Source organism: Podarcis vaucheri (assembly GCF_965113315.1).
Source record: "Podarcis vaucheri genome assembly, chromosome: 5".
Lineage (NCBI taxonomy): Eukaryota > Metazoa > Chordata > Lepidosauria > Squamata > Lacertidae > Podarcis > Podarcis vaucheri.
In genome coordinates, this window is record NC_138763.1 from 82,728,962 (window position 1) to 82,755,323 (window position 26,362).

At 43.1% G+C, this 26,362-nt stretch overlaps 3 protein-coding genes and 1 long non-coding RNA gene across 8 annotated transcripts; 2 read left to right on the forward strand and 2 right to left on the reverse strand.

Annotated features, from left to right (window-relative positions):
- Positions 1-751: 751 nt before the first annotated feature.
- On the reverse strand, positions 752-4,389 carry EXOSC3 (exosome component 3). The gene is made up of 4 exons (XM_082225005.1): positions 4,096-4,389; positions 2,618-2,767; positions 1,772-1,923; positions 752-1,058 (listed from the first exon to the last, which is right to left on the reverse strand). The coding sequence occupies exons 1-4, from the start codon at positions 4,351-4,353 to the stop codon at positions 857-859; spliced, it is 762 nt and encodes a 253-aa protein (XP_082081131.1). The 5' UTR covers positions 4,354-4,389; the 3' UTR covers positions 752-856.
- Positions 4,390-5,525: 1,136 nt separating this feature from the next.
- Positions 5,526-11,990, reverse strand: LOC309533553 (uncharacterized protein). Of its 4 annotated transcripts, XM_082225006.1 has the most exons (7): positions 11,409-11,990; positions 10,582-10,653; positions 10,295-10,460; positions 10,059-10,181; positions 9,625-9,732; positions 6,782-7,182; positions 5,526-5,775 (listed from the first exon to the last, which is right to left on the reverse strand). In XM_082225006.1, the coding sequence occupies exons 3-6, from the start codon at positions 10,445-10,447 to the stop codon at positions 6,817-6,819; spliced, it is 750 nt and encodes a 249-aa protein (XP_082081132.1). In that variant the 5' UTR covers positions 10,448-10,460; positions 10,582-10,653; positions 11,409-11,990; the 3' UTR covers positions 5,526-5,775; positions 6,782-6,816. The 4 variants fall into 4 exon arrangements, with proteins under 4 accessions (XP_082081132.1, XP_082081135.1, XP_082081134.1 ...); XM_082225009.1 differs by lacking the exon at positions 10,582-10,653; XM_082225008.1 differs by lacking the exon at positions 10,582-10,653 and having other exon boundaries at positions 10,295-10,510; positions 11,409-11,989.
- Positions 11,991-13,946: 1,956 nt separating this feature from the next.
- Positions 13,947-18,798, forward strand: DYDC1 (DPY30 domain containing 1). 2 transcript variants are annotated; one of them, XM_082225010.1, is made up of 6 exons: positions 13,947-14,105; positions 14,607-14,798; positions 15,418-15,540; positions 16,396-16,488; positions 17,186-17,302; positions 18,578-18,798. In XM_082225010.1, the coding sequence occupies exons 2-6, from the start codon at positions 14,652-14,654 to the stop codon at positions 18,629-18,631; spliced, it is 534 nt and encodes a 177-aa protein (XP_082081136.1). In that variant the 5' UTR covers positions 13,947-14,105; positions 14,607-14,651; the 3' UTR covers positions 18,632-18,798. The 2 variants fall into 2 exon arrangements, with proteins under 2 accessions (XP_082081136.1, XP_082081137.1); XM_082225011.1 differs by having other exon boundaries at positions 13,961-14,120.
- Positions 18,799-24,233: 5,435 nt separating this feature from the next.
- On the forward strand, positions 24,234-26,229 carry LOC309532380. The gene is made up of 2 exons (XR_014219833.1): positions 24,234-24,771; positions 26,069-26,229. It is a non-coding gene; the product is annotated as an uncharacterized lncRNA (long non-coding RNA).
- Positions 26,230-26,362: the final 133 nt, after the last annotated feature.

Below are 26,362 nucleotides of genomic sequence, written 5' to 3' on the forward strand. Positions count from 1 at the left end.
CAGTGTATCTTTCATCTTTGTTGGAAGCTGCCCAGAGTGGCTGGGGAAACCCAGCCAGATGGGCGGGGTACAAATAATAAATTATTATTATTGTTATTGTTGTTATTATTATTACTATTATTATTATTATTATTATTATTATTATGTCCAACAGATAGATCGTGATCTACAGATAGATCACTGGACGCCTGCAGCAGATCACTGGTAGATCATTGGCTTCCCCCAAAGAAGCTGAACAACTGTGGCTCCCCTAAAAAAAAAGCTCAACAATTTTCCTCCCCCCTAAAACCCCAACATCTTTGACCTGAACCCCCAGGTTTTAATTCTGCCAGTTTTTAACTCTGTGAGTAGATCGCAGTCTCTTGGGAGTTGGCCACCCCTGGTATATAAAATTTAAAAAACGCACACATTTCTCATGGAAAGTGCAACAAAATCAGCTCTTTCTGGAAAAAGCAATCAAGGCATAAGCCACTTCTTTCATTGATACAAACCTTTTTCTTTATTTTTCACAGCTTCATCAAGTAGAGCTGGCAAAAAGTAATTCACAACTCAATCAAGCTGCAAGTCACTAAAAATACAGTGAGACTAAAATAACAGACCAAAGGGAGGCTGCCTTTGTTTTGCAAATACTACTGACTTAGTTATAAAAGTCTGAAGTATGCATACTTTTACAAAAAGTGGACTACAAGTCACAGTCTGCCACAAGCAGACATAGACTCAAGAGCAAAAGATGCAGAATAAAAAAATAAAAGTATTTGAACTGTAACATTTATTGCCTTAAATATAAAAAATATTTAAAAATGCATTTCTGGGTCATCATTTCCACATAAGAATATCTATATAAAATTCCTTCCCATCAGTTGTCTAACAACTTGGAAACGGCTTGTTTCCTCTGTTCTGCAGTCATGTGTTCACAGGCTTCTAAGACATTTGCCACAATTAAAGTCTGTTGAATTGTTTTGGCTTTCACCCAAATTCTCCCATTCATTCCTAAAACCAGTTCAAATGGATAAAGTTGTCCCAAATCTTGGATTATTTCACACTCCGGAGCTAAGAGTCTGCAATCAAAATAAAATGTGAAGGGAAGAAAAATCAATATATGGCTCTGGTAAACTGTTCATACTTCTAACGATTAAGACCTCAATTCTTACAAAGCTACATTTTTTTCTTTAGGTCCTACCCAAATCAGAGAAGGTGTTGGGATGCTTTTTTTAAAAAAGGATTTTTTAAAAAGTAACCTGCAATTTCACAGCCCCACTCATTTTGGGACTTGGAAGATGCCCATTATCAGGTTATATCTCACCAAGATGAGGTGGTATAAAACATTTTCATGGGACTGTCACTCTTTAGATTTCTGGTCAAGAGGGCTAGGGGCAGAGTGAGAAACTGCATGACTGATAAATTAACATACTATTTGTGCAACAAAAACATGCCAGGGAGAAAAGTTCTTCCTTGGCTTTCTTCCCAAACATTTTAGTTTTGTATATGCAAAGAATCTTCAAGAAAAACATAACCTCTCACATCTAAAGCACTAAAGTCCTGGAAGAGTTTGTGTCAGTTACCCTGATAGAAGTCTGTACTGATTAGTAGTATTCAGTTACTACATCCTTTTTTTTAGTTACGTCAATTTTGGCATGCAATTAAAATGCCAAAGTGATATTAATCCTAGTTCGCATATAACAGTTGCACTGCCAAGCATGTAATGTGCTTTTGCAATCTAAGCTAGAACTTCCAAGCTCAAAATACTTGGTTAGAAATCTGTCACACTTACTTTCTTATTAAGCCTAATGACACCTTGAATAAGAAACCATCTTGTCCAATGATTCCCATTCCATTTGCTCGGCCACTGCTGTCAATACAGACCATCTCAGGTTCCATATCTTTATTGGCAACAATGAACTGTCCATAAATAAGGTCTCCCACCTAAGGAAAAAAAGATACATAAATAGATGAAATGGTTCTGAATGTGTATCGTGTCCAACTTTAATACATTTATATCCAATTAGCTTCGTCACACAAGAATGTTTCTATATTAAGAAATCATTTTGCCAGGGATGTAGTTGCTTGCTGCTCTCATTAAACAGGGCAACAAAAGTCTGTGAGATGTAGTGTTGGCACGTCGGTCAACTGACATAAAATATTGTCGAACAACAAAAGACATCCAAGCTTAAGTGTCAATAGTCCAGCACTAAAAGGAAGATGTAACATCAGACTCTTAACTGTCCAACACTGATTTTAAAAGGAACCCAAAGCCTCTTCCTGTTATTCTTGGCTATCTAAGCATGACAATGAGTAATTTGTTACCACATGCATATTCCAATGATCAGTAGCTCTTGTCATAAATTGACAGATGGAGGAGCAACATGCAAAGGAATTTAAACTCTTTGCTCATGGTGTACGTGATCTCCTTCAACATGTTCACACAAGAGATGTACTGATAAAACATTGTGACTAAAGGAGAGGTACTGACTCAATATTACCATTGTGAATTAGTACAAGCTTAACAACATAATCCTGTTGCCGTAAATCACACTGAACTCAACGAGGCTCTCACGAAATTGTGTATAGAATGTAGCTTTAGGGAATCAAAGCTGTCAGTCATGTTCAGACTCCTCACCTGCACGTTTGGCCTGTTTCTTTTGGTTGCGCCTTCAAATGCCAAGTAGGATAGAGATGCTTGCTCACTTCCCCCAACATCCACTTTGAATATGTCCCCAGCTTTGGTGGTCACTATGCCAATCACATGGTCTCCCTTGACTGGAACATACTGGTCATGAAAAGAATTTGGGAGCAAGGGAGGAAAGTAATTTTAAATATGCAGATTGCTTTAGCCTTCAAAACAAGCAAAATGCTGATATTACACAGTATGCTCCTCAAACACAATCCATCATCACAATCCACTTAGCGTAGCAGCAGAATGACCAAGAATGGGCAAAGTGGACACACTGTTCTCTGTGAGAGCCCGTATGTTTGTACTAAACTATGGTTTACCTTGGTGCAGCAGCCCGTATGTTTGTGCTAAACTATGGTTTACCTTGGTGCAGCATGTGATCCAAACCATTCTGCCCATATATACACACATACAAAATCTGGGCATAAGACCTTAGTGTTGTCATAAGGTGTATGGAGATGAAGTATAGGGTATTCTTAAAAGGTTCATACTACACTTCATCCAATTTCACTCTGCATCCTGGTAGAGTACAGTTAATCGCTAAAATTGTGTTTATTATACATAGTGACTAACATAATAATGAAATAAAAACACAGCAATATGCTTGGTTTCCAACTCTCTTGGGCTACTCTGACATGAATCAAAGGACACTGTAGCCAAAGTGGGATCTTACAGAAAACCGCTTCCAGAAAGTGCTTAATATCTGTTCTAGCTGAAAAGGTGTTCAAATAAAATATTCTCCAAGTTGCGGGGGAATCAAGATTATACAGATCTCCTACCAGAGGCGTTACTGGATGAGGTTAACATTTTTAATATAAAAAAATAAAGCAAGCAGCGCTGTACAAAACAACAGCACCTTTTTTTGTAAACTGCTTTGACTGTTATTGCAGTTTTACAATTCTTATGAAACAAACAAATAACGCGGTTGTTATGAAACCAGTCCTCCTCCCCACCTTCCTTAATAATAATTGGGAATGCATTTATTAGGCATACCGTCCTTCACCCCTAGATCTCTGGGCGGTCCAAGACATTAATGACTGTCTGGATTCCTGTCTGCAGGACAGGATTTTTAATTCATTTTTTAAATTTAATTAATTAAATTTTTTAAACCCTAATTAAATAATTTTTTTAAAATTAAATTAAATTAATTTTTTTTAATTAAATTATTAATTTTTTAAAAAAACTTAAAACCTAAAAATTCCAGTACTATACAAAACACCTTTTTTTGTAACCCAGTCTGTTGTTGTTGCTTTTAAAAAAGAGAAGCCATTCTACAGAATAAATAAATGAAAACGTGGCCAGAAAAAGCTCGCCTCCCTGCCTCCTCCCTGTGAAATAACGGCGCGGAATCCCCGCAAACCGCCACCCTGCCACGCATGCGCCGTTTCCCAGTCCGCCACTTCCGCTGCCCCGCCCCGCCTTACCCGCCTCTGCTGAGAGTCCACCCAATAGGTTCCCCCGGAGCCACTTCCGCCGCCGCGGTAGCGCAGCAGCCCGCACTTGGCGACAAGCAGCCCGTCCCCGCCGCGCCTCAGCCCGGGCCCGCAAACCAGCCGCCCTTTCTGAGGGCCTCCGGTGGCCAAGCACAGCCTCTCGCTGTCCGCCTCGGCGTGGCCCGGCAGGAACAGGGCGTCCCCCGGCAGCACCACCTGCCCTACAAGCTCCTCAGCCGAGCGCGCCATGACGCCACAAAACAGCCCGCTCGTTGCGCATGCGGGGGCAAGGGCCTTCTCGCGCATGCGCAGGCGATTCCCTCCGCCCTCTCTCTGCCCTTCATCCTTTGCCAGGATCGCCGATGGACTCCTGCCACTATAGAGATAGAATGGGCTGGAGAGGCACTCGCTTCCTGGCATCCTTTCCCACGGGATCATAGAATTTTAGAGTTGGAAGAGACCCCCGCTGGTCATCCAGTCGAACCCCGTGCAATGCAGGAATCTCAACTAAAGCATTCATGGCAGGTGGCCCCCCGGTTGTCACCGAATTGTAGAGTTGGAAGGGACCCCGAAGATCATCTACAGAATTGAGCTACTGTATCTCCTTTGTTGATTAGGAAGGGACCCCCAGGGTCATCTAGTCCAACCCCGCTGCAATACAGGAATTTCAACGGAAACATCAAGGGCAGATGGTCGCTTTGCAGTGTAGGAGGAGTGAGAGTGCCATGTGACTGCATGCATGCATGCAAAAGGAGCAAAACGGGGGTGGTATTTGTGTGTGGGATGTCTGTTAAGCACAACGGTTGCCTATTTGCTATCAGGCCCCTTCAAGATGTTGCTGTTAGCATGCAAAGCCCCTAACAACTTGGGATCAGTTTATCAGTTTAGCTGCGAGTTCGTTGTACGCTCACTCAGCCGCTTCAGTCTGCAGAACTGGCACTGCTACAGGTGGTACCACATAATACCTGTTCTGCACTGGTAAGAAATCCATCTTCTTATATCGCAGCACCTATGCTATGGAACTCACTGCCTATTGACACCAGGCAGGCACTTTCACTGTACCCTTTTGGGCACCTACTAAAAACGTTTTGTTTAGACAAGCATCCCCTGTATGTAAAATATTGATGTGTGTTTTAATCTAGTTTTAATTTATCACTGATCTTGTCTCAGATATTTTAATTACCTCTGTAAATATTCCTTTCTAGCTTCAACTTTCTAATTCAACAGTGAATGAGATAAAATACCACAATGATTCATCTCTTGGTTTCCAAAGCTATGGCGACACCATCTGGTAGTTAGTGGAGACACAAAGATATGTGACAACCGCCATATGAGTTTTTAAGAATTACAGTAGCTGAGTAAGTTGTATCATGCACATCTCATGAGTAACAAAGTCTTGAAAAAGGGTAATGAAAACTGACAAATCTAGACCTAAAGTTTATTTGCAAGACTTTTCCCCTAATATGAAAATGTCAAAGTTAAAAGAAATATTGCGGTTTAGTTCTACTGAAATCAGCAACTGTAGTAGAAACACCATTATCATCCACCCCAGAACACTGCAAGTTAGAGAAAGCGAATAATCTAAACCAACTCAGAAGCTGCTGCTTTCCTTTTTTGGTCACAGTCCTATGCACAACATCTTGTTAGAAAGTCCTGCTGAACTCCGTGGGACTTACCGTAAATTTCGCTCCAAAACACGCACTTTTTTGCTCCGAGAAAGTAAGGGGAAATGCCTGTGCGTGTTAAGGAGCGAATGCACGGATCAGAGCCATGGCTGCCGTCAGTCAGGCAAAGCGGGAGCCACTTACACGCTCTACGAGGCTCTCACTTTGCTTTCTTTAAAGCGACCTGGAGCCAGGAAGGAGGGAGGGAAGGAGAGCCATAGCAGCCAAGCCGGCAGCAGCCGCTTACACGGGAGGAGGGACAGACGCTAGCAAAGGTCTGCGCGCTCTCTAAACAGAGCAATGAGGCTGCAGAGAGACGGCAGGAAAGATAAAATTTAAGCAACCAGCAGCAAAATAAAACCAACCTCGAGCTCTGAGCCAGCGCAGTGAAAACCAGGAAGTAAAAAAAAAGGCTGGGGAGGGCGTCTCAGCTGATCGGCTGGGATGGAGCAGCTTGTTTTCAGGCAGGATAGATTTGAGCATTGTCTGGGTCCTAGTGCCCCTACCGCTTTTTTGTGCTCCATTCTATTGCTGCTGGTGGCTGCTTATCATTCAGGCTGCAAGGAGGAGCAGCTAATGGCGAATCCCCTGCAATCCAAGTCGTCCTCACTTGCTCAAATCTATTCCGTCTCAAAACAAGGAGCGGAAGGAAAAGGCTGCAAACTGTTAAATGGAAAAAAAAACCCAGGCACAGGGCAAATACCTTAAGTATACCTTTAAAGCAACAGTGCTCTTTCCCTCCCTCCTCCCCGCGGAAAAGCTCCTTGTCCCTTGAGTTCTTTTCCTTCCCTCCCCACTTAAAACGTGGTTACAAAGCACGGATCCACATGGATCCTCAGGATTTTTGCATTGGGCTACCCCAAACTCACTGTCAGATCACATGTCTGTGGCCACAGCATGAACCATAAAAATCATACATCCACTGTTTCATTTAGAATATTTTTTCCTCGTTTTCCTCCTCTAAAAACTACATGCGTGTTATGGTCAGATGCGTGTTATAGAGCGAAAAATACGGTAATTCTGAGTAAACATGGTTAGGATTGCACTGTTACTCCAAATTCAGCTCTTGACTGGATTTGGATTCCTCATCTGGAGTGGCTTCTTCATCTTCCGTGTCATCTTCTGTTTCTGTATCATGTTCATTCTGATTTACTTCATCATGTTCCAGCTGGCTTTCACCTCCATCATCCATCGTCTCCTGCGGAATTCGATTAAAACCTTCATCCATGGTTATCTCTGTCAAGGCTTCCTGGAGAGTTGAGCTGGTATTCTCCTCACCAGGAGTCTCACCCAATTCAGCCTTTATAACACTGATGTAACCTTGATCCAATTTGTCTTCTAAGGTTTCTTTCTTTGACTCAGCAGTAGTTTCAAGTTCTTCTGGAATCCTCACATTCTTCTCGTCTGTTCTCTTCTGTTAATACAAATCAACATCATATACATGAGCACAGGGACATACACCACCATGAAAATTCTCCCTTTGGAGAATTTTGCATATATATATATATATATATATATATATATATATATATATATAAATATATATATGCTTTCGTAGATTTTCACGGGTACAGGAATGCAGGTTTTGGTGTCTTCGGGTGTCTTCCCGTGTAAGAGTCGGGGTGTCTGTGCGACGTTTCGACGAGGTCTCACTCGAAAGCACCAGCCTGAAGATGACGAGTGAGACCTCGTCGAAACGTCGCACAGACACCCCGACTCTTACACGGGAAGACACCCGAAGACACCAAAACCTGCATTCCTGTACCCGTGAAAATCTACGAAAGCAAGAAGCCGAAAGCACTTGCCTGAAGATGACGAGTGAGACCTCGTCGAAACGTCGCACAGACACCCCGACTCTTACACGGGAAGACACCCGAAGACACCAAAACCTGCATATATATATATATATATATATATGCATGGATCAGATAATTCACAAACTTAAAGGGGATTTTATTAAAAGCAGTATAAGTTCTCTCTTCTTCTGGAAATCAACAACAACAATAATTTATCATTTATACCCCGCCCATCTGGCTGGGTTAACCTAGCCACTCTGGGCGGCTTCCAATAAAATATTAAAAATACAATTTATTATTTTGTAACAAAAATATTTTGTAATAAAATGTTCATAATAACTCAACCTCAGCCAAGGTAGTCTTTGGCCATAAGGATCTTCACTGAGTCCTCAAGCCAGCGTGGCATATGCTGGACTGTTTGGGCAAGGAAGAATGCCCTCCCAGAGAGGCAGTACATTTTTACAACCCAATAAAGAATACTCCCTTATAAATAAAGTAAGAAAACAATGTTCTTATCTAGTGAACCTTCTGTTATTATGAATACAGGCATTCCACCAACCCACTGACTCAAATGTTCACTTCCTCTCTCCTTATATTGGTTGTTCTCCCGCTGATGATTGATTTCACACTTATAGTTTCCATTTGTTTTTGTTTTTCCTGTTTCAGGGTGATCCAACAGTGTTATTGCATTTCTGCGTATGTTGCAGATGTTTCCATTTTTAAGTTAAGTTGGAGAGTGATAGGTAGCTACTCCCACTTTACAGGAAGTGGCCTTTCAACCTTGCCTTTCAAACCCCCAGGGTCGGACCTAACCCAAAATGGAACAGCCTATCTGCAAAAACAAAAGTACACTGGATGAGAGCTTTGGTTATTTTTCCCTCCTGAACTGTACCTCTTCAGCCTGCAGTTAGTAAGACTGCATGTTTGAATGTCTCTAATAAAATTACCCTCTTTGCACGTCAAAGACTACAACATTGGGGAGAATATTCATTTTTTCTATGTGCAGGGTGCTTGGTATATACAGTGGTAAACTCCCCTTTAGGGAAGCAGCATCATCATGAGGTCACAATGGCCAGCATCTCTCCTTCAAGAAGGAAACATCATCATGAGGTCACAATGGCTAGCCTCTCTCCTTCAGGGAGGCAACATCATCATGACGTCACAATGGCTTTTTTTTCTCCCTTAGGGAGGCAAAATCATCATGAGGTCACAGTGGCCAGCCACCCTCCTTCAGGGAGGCAACATCATCATAAGGTCACAGTGGCCAGCCTCTCTCCTTCAAGGAGGCAGAATCATCATGAGGTCACAGTGGCCAGGCTCTCTCCTTCAGGGAGGCAGCATCATCATGACGTCACAGTGGCTTTTTTCTCTCCTTCAGGGTGAAGTAGAGAGGCGAGTGGTGTATAATCTGGGGAGGAGACTTTAATCTCATGACCTATATCTCTCCTCATCCAAAGCTAAAGTTATTCATTATAATATTATAAGCTTTTAGGATCTTGACACACCAATTAATTCCCTCTCTCTTTCAATTTATTTTATTCATCTGATTCCATGCACTGACTAGAGACTTAGATTTTAGACTCATACAATCTGCTCTGCTCAGCTTCTTCCCTTTGTCCTAAGGTTCCCAGATGGAAGTGAGAAATGTCCATAAAAAATAATGGAGAAATTGAGGATTTCATTAGAGCTATAACTGGCCAGTCACACACACCTGACTCTAAGCAATAGAGATAGGAAATACAGAGGAGCTCCTGTCTTAAGTGTCCATTGAGAATCCAGAAATTCATTCAACAAACAATTAGTTACTCTGTTTTCTTATCTCGGTGCCCACATTTTTGGAAGGTCACAGTTCGTGGAAGGTCATAGAGCAGTTGTTTTATTTAAAAAGAAAGCTTTTTCATTTACACACTTTTATACTTCTTGATACCTGGGTATATAGAAACTACTCCCTTATTTTTTGGTGGCCTCATTTTACTCTCAGACTGAAAACCTCAACCACCGAATTTCATTATTAAAAGGGAATTCTGAGACAATAAACCCACATACATGTTGTTACTCACTTCATTTATATGATTTTTGTCAGTTTCTTCAGTCCTCTGCAGAATTGGTGCTCCATCCTTCCCAGATAACTCCGCAATTGTCTTCTTGGATTGCTGCTCTTTAATGATCTTTGTAAAATAAAAATGTGATTTAGCTAACTAAAACAAATGATTGATGGTGTCTCAGCCACTCATCATTTAAAACCCAATAGCCATTCACTACAATGGTATTACTGGCTTATTTTGGGCCCTCTGCTGTCATTACAGATCATCTCACCTATTCATAAAGGTAAAGGTAAAGGTACCCCTGCCCGAACGGGCCAGTCTTGACAGACTGTGGGGTTTGTGCGCCCATCTCACATCTATTGGCCGGGGGCCAGCGCTGTCCGGGGACACTTCCGGGTCACGTGGCCACAGCGCCACCCGCGAATATTGCTTAGGAAAGGGTTTCAGACCTGCTGCTGTTTTTCAAATTTCTTGGCAACCAGGAGCTCTTCTGCTTTCAGCTTTTCTATCCTCTTCGCTTCTGCAAGGGCTTCTTCATGCTCACGTTCCAGCTCGGCCCTCTCTACCTTCCTCTAAAAAAACCCACAAAGTGTTGGGGAAATGCACAAAGGATTAATGGAAACCCTGTCTCCTTGATTCTACCATTCTTCAGTGTTTGCTTTTAAATTAAGAAGAGATACATTACCTTTTCTTCTTCATTTAATCTGTTCTTGTAGTTGTAAATAAAGTGTGCCAGGAAATCGATTGGGTCCACAGGCCGACGGTCCGCCGCTTCTGCAAGTCCCTCAGCCAAACATCTTCCGATGCGTTCCTTGAGGTATTTGACATCCATCCCCATCTTGTGCCAAGCTCTGCATGGATTTGGTACATTGGGTGATCTCTTGCCAGATCACATCCCTTCCTTTCAAGTTAATAAAATCAATGTTCCGGAAATAATTCCCAAGATCCTACACTCTAATCAGGTTTCTTTACCTTCCGCCTTTGCCAACGTCCTCCCTGCACTTTCATACATCTCAGCTGTATTTTCAAAGCATACTTTGCTTTCTGCAGCGAATGAAAACATTTTATATTATTTATTAAATTTGTAATATATAATATATATGGGTATAGATAGTTAGTAGGGACGCAGGTAGCGCTGTGGGTTAAACCACAGAGCCAAGGACTTGCCGATCAGAAGGTCGGCGGTTCGAATCCCCGTGACGGGGTGAACTCCCATTGCTCAGTCCCAGCTCCTGCCAACCTAGCAGTTCGAAAGCACATCAAAGTGCAAGTAGATAAATAGGTACTACTCCGGCAGGAAGGTAAACGGCGTTTCCGTGCGCTGCTCAGGTTCGCCAGAAGTGGCTTAGTCATGTTGGCCACATGACCTGGAAGCTGTACGCCGGCTCCCTCAGCCAATAAAGCGAGATGAGCGTCGCAGGGGGTTGGATTAGATGACCCTCGGGGGCCCTTCCAACTCCATGATTGAGTCTGTGATTCTATTAACACCCCTCATTCCTTTTCCAAAGACTCGGTAAGAAACAGCGATTGCTAGCCGGTGGGTGCCCCAAATATTGGGGAACGCCAAACAAAGCCTTACCTTTTATGGGACCAAAGTGAGCAGAAGTTTTAAAACTTTGCAAGGAAGCCTTTTGCAACCCAGCCAATTAAATAAACCCTTTATATTAAAAGTCTACTTAAAAATTAATTCAGAAAAAAGAAAAGAAATGTGTCCGAGGTACAGAATTTTTTAGGTAGCTTCATAAAGGACATTTATACTACTACCCCCTCCAAAGTAAATAAATAAATCTGCACCGTACCACTAGCCAGCCAAGCGCCCCCTTCGAATCCGCTTAAGTTTCGCCGGACTGCATTCGTGTCTTATGGGGCCCGATCGCGGGGGTTCGGGTTCTCCGTCGCCTAGCAACCGGGACGCCTTACTCGGCACAGCCCTGCCTACGAGGCGGCGCAGTACGTCCACAAGCGTCTCGGCTGCGTGCGCACGTGCTGCTGCTGCCGCCTCATTGGCTTAATCGCCGCACGCCTACTGTTTCCGTCTCCCGGCATCACAAGAGATAGGAAGGGGGTTAAAAAGAAGAGAAGCCCTGCTGCTATCGTCTTCAGGGTCCCGTTACGTCTCCCTACCTGCAGCAGAGAGATAGGAAAGGAGAGAGAGAGAGAGAGAGAGAATCCCTTGCTGCTCTTGTCGGGATATCCTGTTTTGTGCATTATTACCGTGGAAACAGAAAAGCACATTGGCTGGTTGTACATGAGAGGGACATAGGAGGAGATAGCAGAGCCCAATTCTCCAGGACTGGAAGGCGCTGCTGTGCCAGAAGAGTTCGAGCTTGAACCCAACTGCGCAGCACGATTTTTGAAATGGTTAATTTTTTAATAACATTTTTGCTTCTTGAAAGTATTTACGACCCGCTCTTCATTCAAAAGTGCCAGGGTGAAAATGTACACAGTGTAAACCAAAATTTGACCTTTTTATATTAAAAACACAGCCAAAAACTTAAAACAAAATATAGACTTCAGTTACAAATAAAACCAGCACCCGTAGCAGAAATTCAAATGCGCAATACACCTCACCCATTCCCAGATGCCTGGGTTGTAAGCCAGAAGGCATTGTCCGTGTACTATTTCAGTCTATAGCTTTTACGTATTAGAATCAGAATTGTAGAGTCGGAAGGGACCCTGAGGATCATCTAGTCCAACCCCCTGCTATGCACGAATATGCAGCCGTGCCATAGAAGGATCGAACCTGCAACCTCGGCGTTATCAGCACCATGCTCTAACCAGCTGAGTTACACACTGAGAACCTGGATTGAAAAGTAACTAACAACTAAATCCAGTGCTTTTTTTCTTGGGGGACACAGGGGGATGCATACCCCTAAACATTTTGTGAATCTAAGTTTGGCTTCGTTGAGGGGGAGTATTTCAATATAAGTAGGAAAATGAGAGTACCCCTAAATATTTTTTAAGGAAAAAAATCACTGACTAAATACAATATGCAGTTACCCTGAACTGAGCCCCAATGTATCCAACTGGGGCTTACTACATGGTATGTTAAACCTGCAACTGTAAGCAGCATTGGATAAAGTTGTGTTTATTGTTCAGTAACCATGCATAGGATTGGACCGTAACATTTGAGGCCAGGGACATTTAATGCAAAATAGTGATTAAAAGCATTTGGCCCAGCTCCACTTGAGAGTAATCACTATTCTAGGATTTCTAAAGAAGAGTGCAGTACAAAAGCCTGCACAAGCTTGCCTGAGAAAGAAATGTGGTGATAGAACACTCCCCACAGATTGCCTTGGAAGTCCACCAGCTATTTCTGAACATCTGTATTTGTGAACACTTGGTATGCCCAAGAGAAGTTGTATCACTTCTGTATGTGTCCCCTTCCTTCTTTGGTGTTGTTGCATGTCACTCCAATCTTCGAGCAGTGCAAGATAACAGGTGTTCCCCCGGGGTTCATGTTTCCTTTTGGAATGAAGCACAGCGGAGACTATGGTGTCTTTATGATATATGGGTTTTTCACACTGAGCCTACAATCCGAGCCTCACCACCCTTTTTTCTCCCATAACTGCAGCCTTGGACTCAAACAGACATCAAACAGTGCTCTCTGACACTTTCTCCACCTTGCTACTTTACTTCTAGGTCCTATCACTGCTCTGAATCTTTCTACTCTAAATCCTGGCTCTATCTGTTGAAGGAAGGACCCCCACCCACCTGCTGTCTCGCACCAAACCCCTTAATCCCCCTTAATGGCTTGTCACACAAGCTATCACCCTCACTAGGAGGCTAGCTTGGCTATTCCATGAATTGGAAGCCTTGATTAAATTCTAACACTTGCTGGATCCAGGGATTAGAGGGGTCTGGCACCCAGTTTAACAGCCTAAACAGTGTGTATGATTCCTATCTTTTGGTTGCAGCTGCTAATTGGCTAAGGGAAACGCTTAGCTGTATATACTGGAGGCTGAAATTAGCATTAATTTCTTGATAGATGCTTGTATAATGTGGGTCAAAACAAGTACCTGTCATTTCTTGTTGCAAGTGGAATACTGATGTGTTTACCTTAGTGGAAAGGAAAGGAATAAAAGGGTTTTTTAACCTATCTTTCAAAGGTGGTTTGTTTTTAAAAGCATTCATTTTCTGAATACAGTAATGTTCAAGCTTATAAATTACCCACATTATTACAGATATCCAAATATAAAGTAATGCAGTGTAAACATTTCAACTTCATATATTCCTTTTTCCAATTGATAACAATAAAAAACACAAAGATATACTATCTATCCAAGAAGGAAGGAGATACAGAATCTTCAGGGAGATAGCAGCAGAGGGCTAGAACACTGGTCCGTTGCTAGGATACCAAACAGCAGCATCCAGACTTAACTGTTTCCATCTTTGGATACACACAGAGCTTATTCTTCTAGACAAGAGTGAAGAAAATACCAGTAAGGGTTTGGTCACCCTTGCATCAGGAACAAAGTTCTCCTCTTCATATGAGTGTGAGTTGTCTTTTAGTAAGTATTCTTTCCATGTTCTTAAGTATTAGATATCAAATGGCAGTTTAGTACCTACTTAGTTTGAATAGGCTCTGGAATCTGCATTGAGCTAATTCAACTGAAGGTCAGTTTACACATCAATGTGGTTGGGTTACCTACCATGGGCCTGATCCATCCCAAAGTCTGGCTTCTGTTCTGTTCTGTGGCTCCTGTCCATTTTCACGGGGCTTATGCAGAAGGATTTCAGGGGTGGATAGCACTAACCTGAAACAAACTCTTAGGAATTGCAGCCTTTAAGTTCTACAGAGCAAGCCTTTAATCATAGATTTCCACCCAGGTCAAAGCTAGCTATTAATTTATTGGTTTCTTTAAATATCTCGGCAACTTTTTAAACCGGTAAAGGTTGTCAAACCAGCTTATATTTCTGTTTGTTAAATTACTGTAATGTACATCTATTATTCAAAATGTTTTCCTCCTCCTCCCACAGCTTGCCACCATTTTTAGATCCAAAAGGACTAATCGCCGTCACAGATACTTGGAGAACTGAAAATGGAGACTGCATATCTCAAAAAATGCCTAGGCAGATGCTTGGCAGAGGGCCTTGCCGAGGTGGCAGAACGTCGGCCAGCAGACCCAATCCTGTACTTGGCATGGTGGATTTATAAATATCGAAAAAATATGGATGATGCACTTCACGTGAGTCCTCTGCTTCTATACTTAATATTGTCAGGCTCTTCAAATATTAAATGCTAATGCTGGTTATTATATTAGGGGAACAGTCTTGTGTGTGTTAAGTGAAAACACAAGTATCAGCTTTGCATCATTTGATGCTTGCTGAATGGCCAGTTGATAATCCTAGAGCCATGAATGAGATAACACATACTTTCAGGGCAGGAGCTAAAATTACTTCGTTCCCATTCCCTGTCCTGGCATTCCTGTTATCAAATTAAAGGTGTTCACTACTGCCATCGTTAATAACACTTGAGCAGAGCTTTACACCATAGGGATGTCAAGGCTGAGCTATGCCCCTTTCTGCAGCTAGAGAGAGTCCTAAACAAGCAAAATTTTCAATTTTTTACATTTTAATTTATTAATATTCTTATTATTATTAGGCTAGGAACTGCACTCCTGCTTGCTCTGCTTGCATATTTGTAAGCAGACAAGATATTACTGTGAAGTCCAGATACTTTTGCTTAGCAATAGATCTGAGCCTCTCATTTTCTGTCACCTGAACCTTTTGCTGCTCAGAAATGTGAAACTTCGTATCTCCTTTTCTATTTTCTCTTATGCTGCCTTTTTAAAAAAACATTTCCAGAGGAAACTGGAAAGGGAAGATCTGGAGCAAGAGCGAGAGGAGGCCAAAAGAGAACTGGAAATGATCGAAAGAATGAAGGAAGAAGAACTTTTGTTTCAGCAGAAGCTTGAAGAAGAGAGGCAGGTAGGGCAGAGCAACCAAACAGAGAAACAGTCAAAAAGCCCAAGCTGCGTGTGAGTGCTTCCAGAAGAGGGCATTATTATAAAGATCTGATTTTTTCCCCCTTTGTGGCTAGCATCCACACATTCCTGAGGACCAGGGGGTAACCTGAGCCTTCCATTGCATGAACAGAAGAGCATTGTGCCTGCAACAAGGGATTCTTTTGAATGTTCTGAGGTTATATATTGATAATTTCTGAGAACTCATATCTCAGAGATGAATGAAAAGACACTGGCAGGGTTTGTAATGTTTGGGCAGAAATGTACTTTTGCGCTAGCTAATGCAATTTCATTTAATACACCTGTACAAGTCTGCTGAGAAGTAAATCTGGCTGAGTTCGGTAGGCTTTACTTCGAGGTACCTGTGTATAGGATTGCAGCCTTTGTGTGCCCCATGTGTGGATGGGCGGATATTTTTCCTTTGACTGATCTCTAATCCCAACCCACAATTCATAAATCAAAGCCAACTGGTCCTTTTTAAATGATATAAACTATTTATTCATACATAGGTGGGGGAGGGGGACCCTTGATTAAACATGGAACGAAGGCATAAGATGTTAAAATTTTCTGTGACCTTAAAGCAAGGAAGTGCAAAATTATATGATTTCTACTTTCATTGACCAATCTAAACTGAACACCAGAGAAGTTGGCTCAGTTTGCACACAATGCTAAGTTGGCTGGTGGGTCTCATTTTTTTTAATGCCACCCCCCCACCTGCCGTGCAAAAACTCCCTGCAAATCAAGAAGAAAGAAAAAGACTAGCACATCAAGGGAGAAATTCCTTTTCACCAACTTGCACTTTTGCATGATATGGCTGCAGGCACAAATGGAACGAGAACGGGAAGAACAAGAGAGATTAGAGAGAGAAAGAGAAGAGCTTCTATTGGAGCAGAAACTACAAGCAGAGTTGGAGGTAGGATAAAATGTCATTGATGATCATTTCTATTTTGCATGCCCACACTCATCAAATAGCCATCTCCCAAATTATGTTCCAGCACCTTTGAATGGCTTGTTTCTCCTGTGATCTGGGTCCCCCCCCCCCAAGTGTTCTTGCCTCCTGAATTTGAAGTTTGGTGAGCATCTAGGTTAGGAGAGCCAAGCAAACCATGATCAAGGATGAGTTTGCACATAAAGCCAAGCCATAGTTATTTTCCCATCCTTTAAAACAGGACATGTGCAATAACAATAAGGGCCAATAGCTGCTGGGCAGTGGAGCAGGGGGAAGTTACATGTCGCCAATTTATTTAAATTATTCCCGAAGAAGACATTTTTAGGCTTTCGTTGAAAAACAAGCAACCATCTAATCAGTCAGAATTGGCCTCTGCTGACTATGGTGGCTCCTTGTCTTAGTCACATTGCTCAGAGAATAGAGGGAGAAATTCAGTGGGTCTCAAGTGCTGCTGTGTGTCTCAAACAGGTCCCATTTGTTTCAATGAAATTTTTGTGCACAGGAGATACTGCCCATTCAGCTCAATGGTCTGAGAAAGGAGCTGGGGAATGGCTTGCACCTTGATTTTCGTGTGCTTGCATATTTACCGCTTTGTTCAGCTGAATACATCGTAAAATTGCATGGATTCGCCATGGTATTAAAAATGGAATTTGAATTGTAGGCAAAGGCAGCTGCTGAGAAAGAGACACCATCGAAAACCTTAGCTGAGCTGACCGACAAATATGGGGCTCCTCATCTGAGCAGAGTTGACGAGATAGATGAAATTGAACAATCTGACGTAAGTACGGCCAGATTCCTCTAAGAAGGCCACTAGCGGGACACGAAGGCAGGAGCCGTTTCCTGTTGCTCCTCTCCAGCAACTGGTTTTCATTGACATTTTGCCTCTGAATATAGAAATCCCATGGCGTTGTTGGTTTCATATGACCAACAGTCTTATTATCCTCCATGAATTTTCCTAATCCCCTTTTACAGCTACTTAAGTAGTGACCACCATCGCCATATCCTCTGGAAGTTAGTTCTCATTTCCAGTGCGTGATTCCATTGAGAGCGTGAGCTACTGGTGTGACACTCATGCCAGGGTTTCTGGAATATTAGAGTGTGGGCAGAAAGCAAGGAGAGTGGTGCTGCTCACCTCTGTTCTTCTTCTGGGGCAGTGATTTTCAAGCATTTTGCCTCCGGAGGACCGATACTTGCACATGGTCTGGGTGAGTGGAGGGAGGAGATAACCTCAGTCCCATCCCTCCTGAAGTGGCAAAATGCAAGGATCCAGTAATGAAAGAATACTCTCTGGTGCCTGGGTTATTATAGGGCCAAACTAGATATGATGGCAGAAAATCTGCCATAAACACAACAAAAAAGCAAGGGGTTTTATCTAGTTTTGATAATAAAGGGAGTGGCTGAATAAAATATAGAGAGAGATCTCCCCCTATCTGATGCTTAACTCCCTGAAATATACACAGAGTCCTGCAGTGGTTTCAGGCTCTTTATCGCAGCTTGTAAAACAGTGATTGAATTGCCCCCCAAACCTCAGGCTTTTATATACATTATTTTCGCAATGAGTCCCATCTGATTGGCTGATTCTGCTTCCTTCCTGGAGCCTGATTGGTCTTTTCCTGCAGGCCAATCAGTTGTTGCATTCTCCGATCCTACCAGCCTAATAGGCTGATTAACTTCCTCCTAGAGCCTGATTGGTCTTCTCTTGCAAGCCAATCAGTTGTTCCATTCTAGGATCCTACCTGCCTATTGTTCTAGGATCCAAACTTACTACATAACATTCCCTGCAACGATCTCTCTAGGCAACTTTTCCCCAGTTGAACTCATTTCTGATATTAAAATAATGGAATTGCAGAATAGTGGAACTGGGAGGGACCCCGGGTGTCATCTGATAAATTCTAAGAAACACCCCCTGAAATGTTTGGGTTGAGTTTTTGTTCACTGAGTAGTCTGACAGCCATTTAAACACTTTTTTTTTTTGCTTTTTCACAGATCATCTTAAGAGTTCCAATAAACGATAACTTTCTCTCTTTCTCCTCTCTTTTTTCTTGACTTCTAGCATGCACTGACTACAGTAGCTGAGACAGAGGAAGGAGAAGAGTCGCCTGTTTGAGAGATATCTTTCCCACCTGCAGTTGCTTATTCCAGAAACTTCAAGGGCTGCTACAGAGATGTGGATGGTTGGTATCTGTTTTAGGGCTACTGATACAATGAATTAATGCAGCTAAAGAGCAAACTCCTACCACCAAGATATAAAATAAAAGCAAGCTGTATAAGGTAGTCCCTATTTACTTACTGGATGAGGCGGTGCCTTCATGTACAATATAACCCAATCACTAGTTGGGAATAAACAGAACTAAGAGCCCAACAGCAAGACCTGGTTCAAGTGAGGGTGGTCCTCTCTGTTGTATTGGCACTGAGGTTGTGCCCAAGGTTGCCATGTCATAGACTTCAAATCACTGCCTCTCTGGGGAAGACCAGAGAGGGCAGAAGCAGAGCGGATTCTAACGGGTCAGGAGTCATGACTGGCATTGACAAAATCTACATCAGGCACCCCCAAACTCGGCCCTCCAAATGTGTTGGGACTACATTTCCCATCATCCCTGACCACTGGTCCTGTTAGCTAGGGATGATGGGAGTTGTAGTCGCAAAACATCTGGAGGGCTGAGTTGGGGATGCCTGAATTCCACATGGTCACTCATGGGTGGAACAAGACAGGTTTGTGGGTGGAATCAATAACAACAAACGTTTACTAGAGATACTCTGAAATTCATCTCTTAACACAGGCATCAGCATAAAGCCATGTTTTTATCATATTTTGTGCCATTTGGACCCCAACATTTCAGGTGTGCACATGAAGAATTTGCATTCCCTAATGGGACTCCAGTTGGCTTCCTTTGCTGTGAAATTCTGAAATAATACAAGACACATGTACACAGAAGACACCAAAAATAGAAGAGTTGCCCCTTTTATATTAGTAACAAAATACCGGTAGGTGGAGTATGGTTTTTATTTTTATTTTAGGATTATATGATTATATTGGGATGAAGCGGTGTTGCTGTTTGAAAAATATCTCCAGATATGTGGATTTCTCCCTCTCCCTCCCCCTCAAATGGTTCTTGCAGGTTTATTTAGCTAAACCTGAGACCCCTTACGCAGACACTGAAAAGAATGTGTTGATAGTATTACGCTCCTCACAGCTGTTGCCATCCTACTAGTAAGGATGAAAACAGATATGAGGCCCAAAATAAGGTCAAACTGAATTAAGCAGTGTAACTAGATGGGCTCCTCTCAAAGCTGGAATTCTTTGTGTGCGTATCCACATGCTAAATGGAAGTTACACAAAAACTTGTTCTTTATTAAGAGCCTGCATTGCAGAAGCTTATGTGTATCGAGCAAACATTAACCAATGCAGTTGTGGCTTTCTTTCCCTTGTGTTGAACACTTAGGATTTTATTTGCACCGCAGTTAAATAATAGGCCATTTTTCCTACCTTTGGCAAGTGGCTGCCATCAACGCAGAGTGGGGTAGTGAGGTTAGCCCTATGCCCAGCTCACATCCATACATTGGATACTACATGTAATACCAGGCATGGGGAATTTACCAGGTTTCATGTTATGGGCACGTGAATATTGGGCTTTATAAACCTACATGTAAGTTAGATGTTCTGTCCTACCCATGGAGGTGAGGTGAACCTAGGGAGTGAGGCAGGTATGCCCCAAAGCAAAACAGGCAGACAGGATTTGGCCGCCCCTTAGTGCCACAATTGTACCCACTTTGCAGACATGTGCAAAGAGCTACAGTACCACCACAATGAAGCGAATGGTTTGAGACTATCCAAATGCAGTTGGCTAACCTGAGCCGCCCTGAGCCCGGCCTTGGTTGGGGAGGGCAGGGTATAAATAAAATTTATTATTGTTATTGTTATTATTAACCAAATACTGCATCAACATAGATTTTAGAGATCAGAATCATTTTATGTTTATTTTGTATGGCACATTTCCATTATATTGTGCCCCAAATAGTTCACATATTCATAATCATCGTATCAGTGAGTGCAACAAAAATCTATTATAAAACATTGTGCGGAGCAATACAAGCTAACCTAATCAAAGCTGTAGATGTAGAACAAGTACTTCCTAGTTTATTTGTGCAAGGAAATGATGAAACCAACACATTTTTCGGGAACGGTGCCATTTTGAATTAAACTGCCTAGTATGTCAATATAGAGAAATCTGGATAACGTATATGGAAAAAAGATCTCGTTGCTACATCGACACAGTGGCTCCAATTGTGTATTTTTCATAATGTTTGATGGAGAGTCCGGAGTTATCAACTTTTGACTTCAAAAAATTTGGGCCTGGGGCAGAACAGGCAAAGCCAGGACAGAACCTGATGGGGCAGAGCCAATGCACGGCTGAGTCTGGCAAGTCGGATTGTGCATTGTACAGTCATAGAATTGTAGCGTTGGAAGAGACCACAAGCGCCATCTAATCCAACCCCCTGCAATGCAGGCATATTGTTACCCAATGTGGGGATCGAACCCTTGACCCTGCAATGAAGAGTCTCATGCTCTACTGACTGAGCGGAACCCAGCATAATTAGGTAAGCCATGGACCAGAGTCAGGCACACTTGTTGCAGAATCCCAGTTTACTCATTTTCCAGACTTCTCCTGTTCCAGTTAGCTGGCCCAGGACCCTTAATGGCTGGCCCAGAAAAGTGTGGACTTGCTGGCAACCCTACACACGCATACCCAGGGACTAATGATTCGCTGAGGCTCCAAGGTTTGTTTCCACCACATCGTTCCCTATGGACCTTGCCTTTTGAAACGCTTCACAGAAACTGTGGGCAACATCCTGTACAAATGCAGTGACCCATCGCTTCTTCTAAGGCGTGACGCAAATTTCCATGTGAGCATTAGTAGATTACAAGGTGTCACTTAATTTTGGGGTACTTGTTAAAGGAAGCCTGTTACCTGCTGTCAGAAAAATGAAGAAATGCACCAGTATTATTGCGCTTCCTGAGATTTGCCCAAGGCCGTATGATGTATCGGTGACGTGAATATGGCAGGACTTGAATGTGGGTTTCCTGTGCTGGGCAACCAACACTTGACAACTGGCTCATAATGATCTAAGAGCCATTGTGAGTTCATCACACAACTTCAGGGAACAGACTGGTTCATACACTGTGTCTGTAGGGTGTCCATGCACCCATGTATAGAAATAATGCCAGAGGTTTGTATGCGCTTGCCCACTGCTGCTAAAACTTTTACTGCAAGCCACACTGGTCATATGATCCATCCACCTTGTTTTGACGATGGACAAATAGCTAGGGTGGATATGTGCATCTCACAGGCATTTAAGCTCATAAACTTCAATTCACATTCAATATTTTGTAGCAGGTTCAAATCCCTGCAACAGGGTGACCTCCCGTTGCTCGGTCCCTGCTCCTGCCCACCTAGCAGTTCAAAAGCACGTCAAAGTGCAAGTAGATAAATAGGTACCACTCCAGCGGGAAGGTACACTCTGTTTCCGTGCGCTGGTTCGCCAAAAGCAGCTTAGTCATGCTGGCCACATGACCCAGAAGCTCCCTCGGCCAATAAAGCGAGATGAGCGCCGCAACCCCAGAGTCAGCCACGACAACCTAATGGTCAGGGGTCCCTTTACCTTTACAGTTCATTGACTCCCATGCCTCACTAACTATATATAGGTATATATTAGACACTGGATTTGTGCATGACCTGGGAAGCTGTTTGTACACTCCCATGATAATCTTATCCAATTGTGGGAAAAGATTTTGCTTTCTTCTCAGATAAAATGCACTTCTTCAGTCCTTCACTAGGCAATGTGTTTGTGGTTAAATGCAAGAGGCTTGATTGATAATAGGATCTGCAGGGGAAGAAACCACAGGATGAAAGTGAGAGGAGTCAAGTAGCAAACGCAGATCCAGATCACAGAAATAAATCACATTCTGTGACACCAAACAACTCCAGTTCCCTGCAGCTGTGTCTTAGATGAGTTTCTGGGTGTGTGGGAAGAAACCGACCAATCGTTCCTCTGTGTTTTCACCCCACCTCCCAAACAGGCTCTTGAACACTGGCTATTGGCTGCATTGCAGCACACCTCTTGGTTCATTATTATCTCAAACAATGTTGTTTTTGCCATTTGTACAAGGATCAGAAGGAGAGACAGAGGCAAAAAGGGGGTGGGAAGTGGACGGATTTATTTATTTAGCCGATAAGTGTAAACTTGTGAAGAAACCAGCACTGGTGACCGGTTATGAGCATAGCGTGCTTTGCAGAGCGTTCATTTGTAACAGCAAACATGGAAGTTAAATGGAAGGAATTCAATTAAATTTAACAGCACTTGGAAGTGAGTACTGATGCAGTTGGTGAAACTTGCTTTGTTAACGCTCCTTATTTTGGAATATTGAAACATTTGGAATATTGGACACCTCCCCTTCCCAGGCCAAATATTTAATAGGGCCCACAACTCATCATGGTGGGAAAGGGATACCCAAGAGAAGGAAGAAGTCTTCTTCTTCCTGCACCCCCATATCTCCCACATTTCTTGCAAAGGGGCAAAGCAATAGGATGTATCCTAACTCTTGCTCTTCCTCCCTCTCCCATCTTTTAAGAGATACAGGTGGTATGGTTTGGGGAAGGAACATCTTATGCCATCTGTGCAGAAGTAGAGGTTGGCACAGCTGGAGCTTTATCAGATCTCCAGCCCCAACAAAGTCAATCACAGGGGCTTGCATGAGGTTTAGTGGGTGAAAGCCCTGGTAGGAAACACTCTTCCCCTGAGCCCAGCTCAGCCACAGCCCCCTATGATCACTTTGGGAATGACTGTGAGCTGGACCTCCACTTTGCTGACTCCACAGTTTGAGGCTTCACTCATCCACACACAGTTGGGTTGCGCTGACAGATACAAATACAACATTTGCCCAAATGAGATAGACTTTTAAAAAATAAAGCTCTCCCTGAAGATGCTGATGTCATGGACTGGTTGGACACAGAGGAATGGTGGGAAGAACCAGCTGGGGAACCACCGAGGGAAGAATGCTCAGAGCTTGGGAAGTGCTGGTGGGACGATGATCAGAGGGAGAAGAGAGAAAAGACTTGGAGGAGGAGGTGTCAGAAGCTGAAGATGTAACAGGGCTTAGTGAGTGGGGAGAGTTGTGACAGAGGAAAGTCCAGAATCAGAGGCAGAAGCTGAAGCAGGTGGGTGGGAGGAGAGAGGCCAAGAGGCAGAGATGAGTCTGGTTGGTGAAGATCATGGGTGTCTCTGTCTCTTGCTGCGACAAGCTCCAACCCTCCCTGGTCTCCCAGAACCAGAAGAGGCACGGAAGCATTGAAGGAGATATTGACGATGCACAGATGCAGTCTCGGGTTGCTTGGGGAAAGTCCTGATGAGAAGAAGAAGAAGAAGAAGAAGAAGAAGAAGAAGAAGAAGAAGAGGAGGAGGAGGAGTTTGGATTTGATATCCCGCCTTTCACTCCCTTTAAGGAGTTTCAAAGCGGCTAACATTCTCCTTTCCCTTCCTCCCCCACAACAAGCACTCTGTGAGGTGAGTGGGGCTGAGAGACTTCACAGAAGTGTGACTGGCCCAAGGTCACCCAGCAGCTGCATGTGGAGGAGCGGAGACGCGAACCCGGTTCCCCAGATTAGGAGTCTACTGCTCTTAACCACTACACCACACTGGCTCTCGAAGGGGACTTAGATGGCCGTAAGGAGGCAGGGACTATCAGTTTCAGCAACTGATTTTCATGGAGTAAGACCACCAGGAATGAGCTGCTCTGCTCATTAGGCCAGTCACTCAGCCAAGTCTGTGGAGATTGTGTTTTTGCTAATAAAACGTTAACTCCAACTTTGAACAGTATGACTGCTGACCAGCATGCTCTCTGACAGCCGAGAATTGAACCAAGAACCTTCTGTACTCAAAGCAGAGAACCCACCAATGAGCTATGGTGGTTCCCAATACAGCAGGGCAAAGTAATACCATTATGTCACTTCTTCAAAGTCTTCCATTTTACCTCTTTCACTACTGCTGATCTTCGTGACCTGAACTTTTTCTTTTTAAGTTGCATCATACAAATGGACAAAAGTTGCTCATTTTGTTCTCTTTTTATGGTCCCTCTCTTTTCAGTATCTACCCATATCCTCAGCACTTTCGTGCAGTTCAGTGAGCAGCAGAGCTGGCACACCCATTCCACCTATGTTGATTTACGTTATATGTCACCTGGTTTTCAAGGTAACTGAACGAGGATCAAAATAAAAGATACAGTGAGGGAGAGGCACTTGGGCTATGGCTTTCCAAAAGGCTTGCAAGAAAGCATGTTTCGGGGAAACCAATGCAACCTTATCTATAGAAGAAATAATTCAAATCAGTTTCATAATAAATCATCAGTATCAAAATGTCAGAGCAGTGAACCAACAATCCCATTATCAGAAAGAATAAGGGGAAATACTCTCTGGCCCAGGTGGCAGGAGAAAAACAGGAGTGTGTGCACACTTAAAAATATTTCAGAGGAGGGCAAGGCTGTTCAGGTGTTAGTAGGAACAGAGTGAAACACCCGGCAGCTTGGATGGTAAGCAGCAAATTACCAAATTCCCTCACAGACAACCTTGGGTGTGCTGTATACCTGTGGCAGGTGGAGCCTGGAGCAAAAGTGAGTGGAGCAACATTACTGAGCACATAGGTTTCCACACACAACCACACCTCACATTTCTGTATCCTCCATCCATCCAGGCAGGCAAGAGCCAGGCAAACCCACCTGAGAGCACAGATCAGGGCCTTTGAGGGTTGTGGCCTGAGGACAGGGAATGCAGACTGGGAAGGGCATACCCTCCAATGTTTCTCCGATGAAAATAGGGATGCCCTATTCAGTAATAATAATAATGCCCCACCCACTTCTAATATATATTTAAACATAATTAAACATTAAAAAACCTCCCTATACAGGGCTGCCTTCAGATTTCTTCTAAAGGCTTAAGGGTTACATAACGCCATACCCTCCAACATTGCTCTGATGAAAACAGGGACGTCCTAAGGAAAAGCTGGAAATTCCAGGATCAAGTCAGAAACCGGGACAGCTTCTGTACATCTGGGACTGTCCTTGGAAAATAGGGACACTTGGAGGGTCTGGAAGGTGTGTGTCCTTTGGCTCTGGGGGCCAAACACCTCTGGCTTCCAGGCATGTGGTGGGATCAGAGAGCAGTGTTTTGCTTTAATGTTTGCACAGTCACTGTTGAGTTCAATGCCCCTACATTCAATTCCAAGGACTCCCTGTCAGCAACCGACATGGTCAATAATAGCAATATTATCAATATAAAAGCAACAGCGAACATCTGCCAGATGTAGGATCCTTCCTTGTTTTTACTTCATTTGCACACCAGCCCCTCTAAAGTTCATCTTGTCCAGAACAAGTTGCACAGGTCATTTGAGCAAAGTAAATGTCTAAAGTCCCTCAACTCCCATAAACTGTTTTGATCTGTTTGACAAACGGCTTTCTCCTTCTAATGTTTTAAATTTCTGGCTTTGTTACCAGGTGGTGGAATCGCTTCAAAAGAAAGCTGGAACAAGTTGGCTCCTTGGAAGTACTTACAAAATAAATCTATTTGGGTGGTGGGCGGAGGGTTGTAGTCATGCACTGTTAGGAAGAATTGCTTACAAAGATGTGTACCGTATATCAGGAGAAAGTCACACTAAGATGCTTCTCAGGTGTGTTACTGCAATTCTGCTGCTGTTAATGGCCCATATGGATATGCAGCTCTGTATGATGGCATCATCAGCTGCTCTCTTATACATCCGAAAAAGCATAGTTAGATACATGGTATCTCTG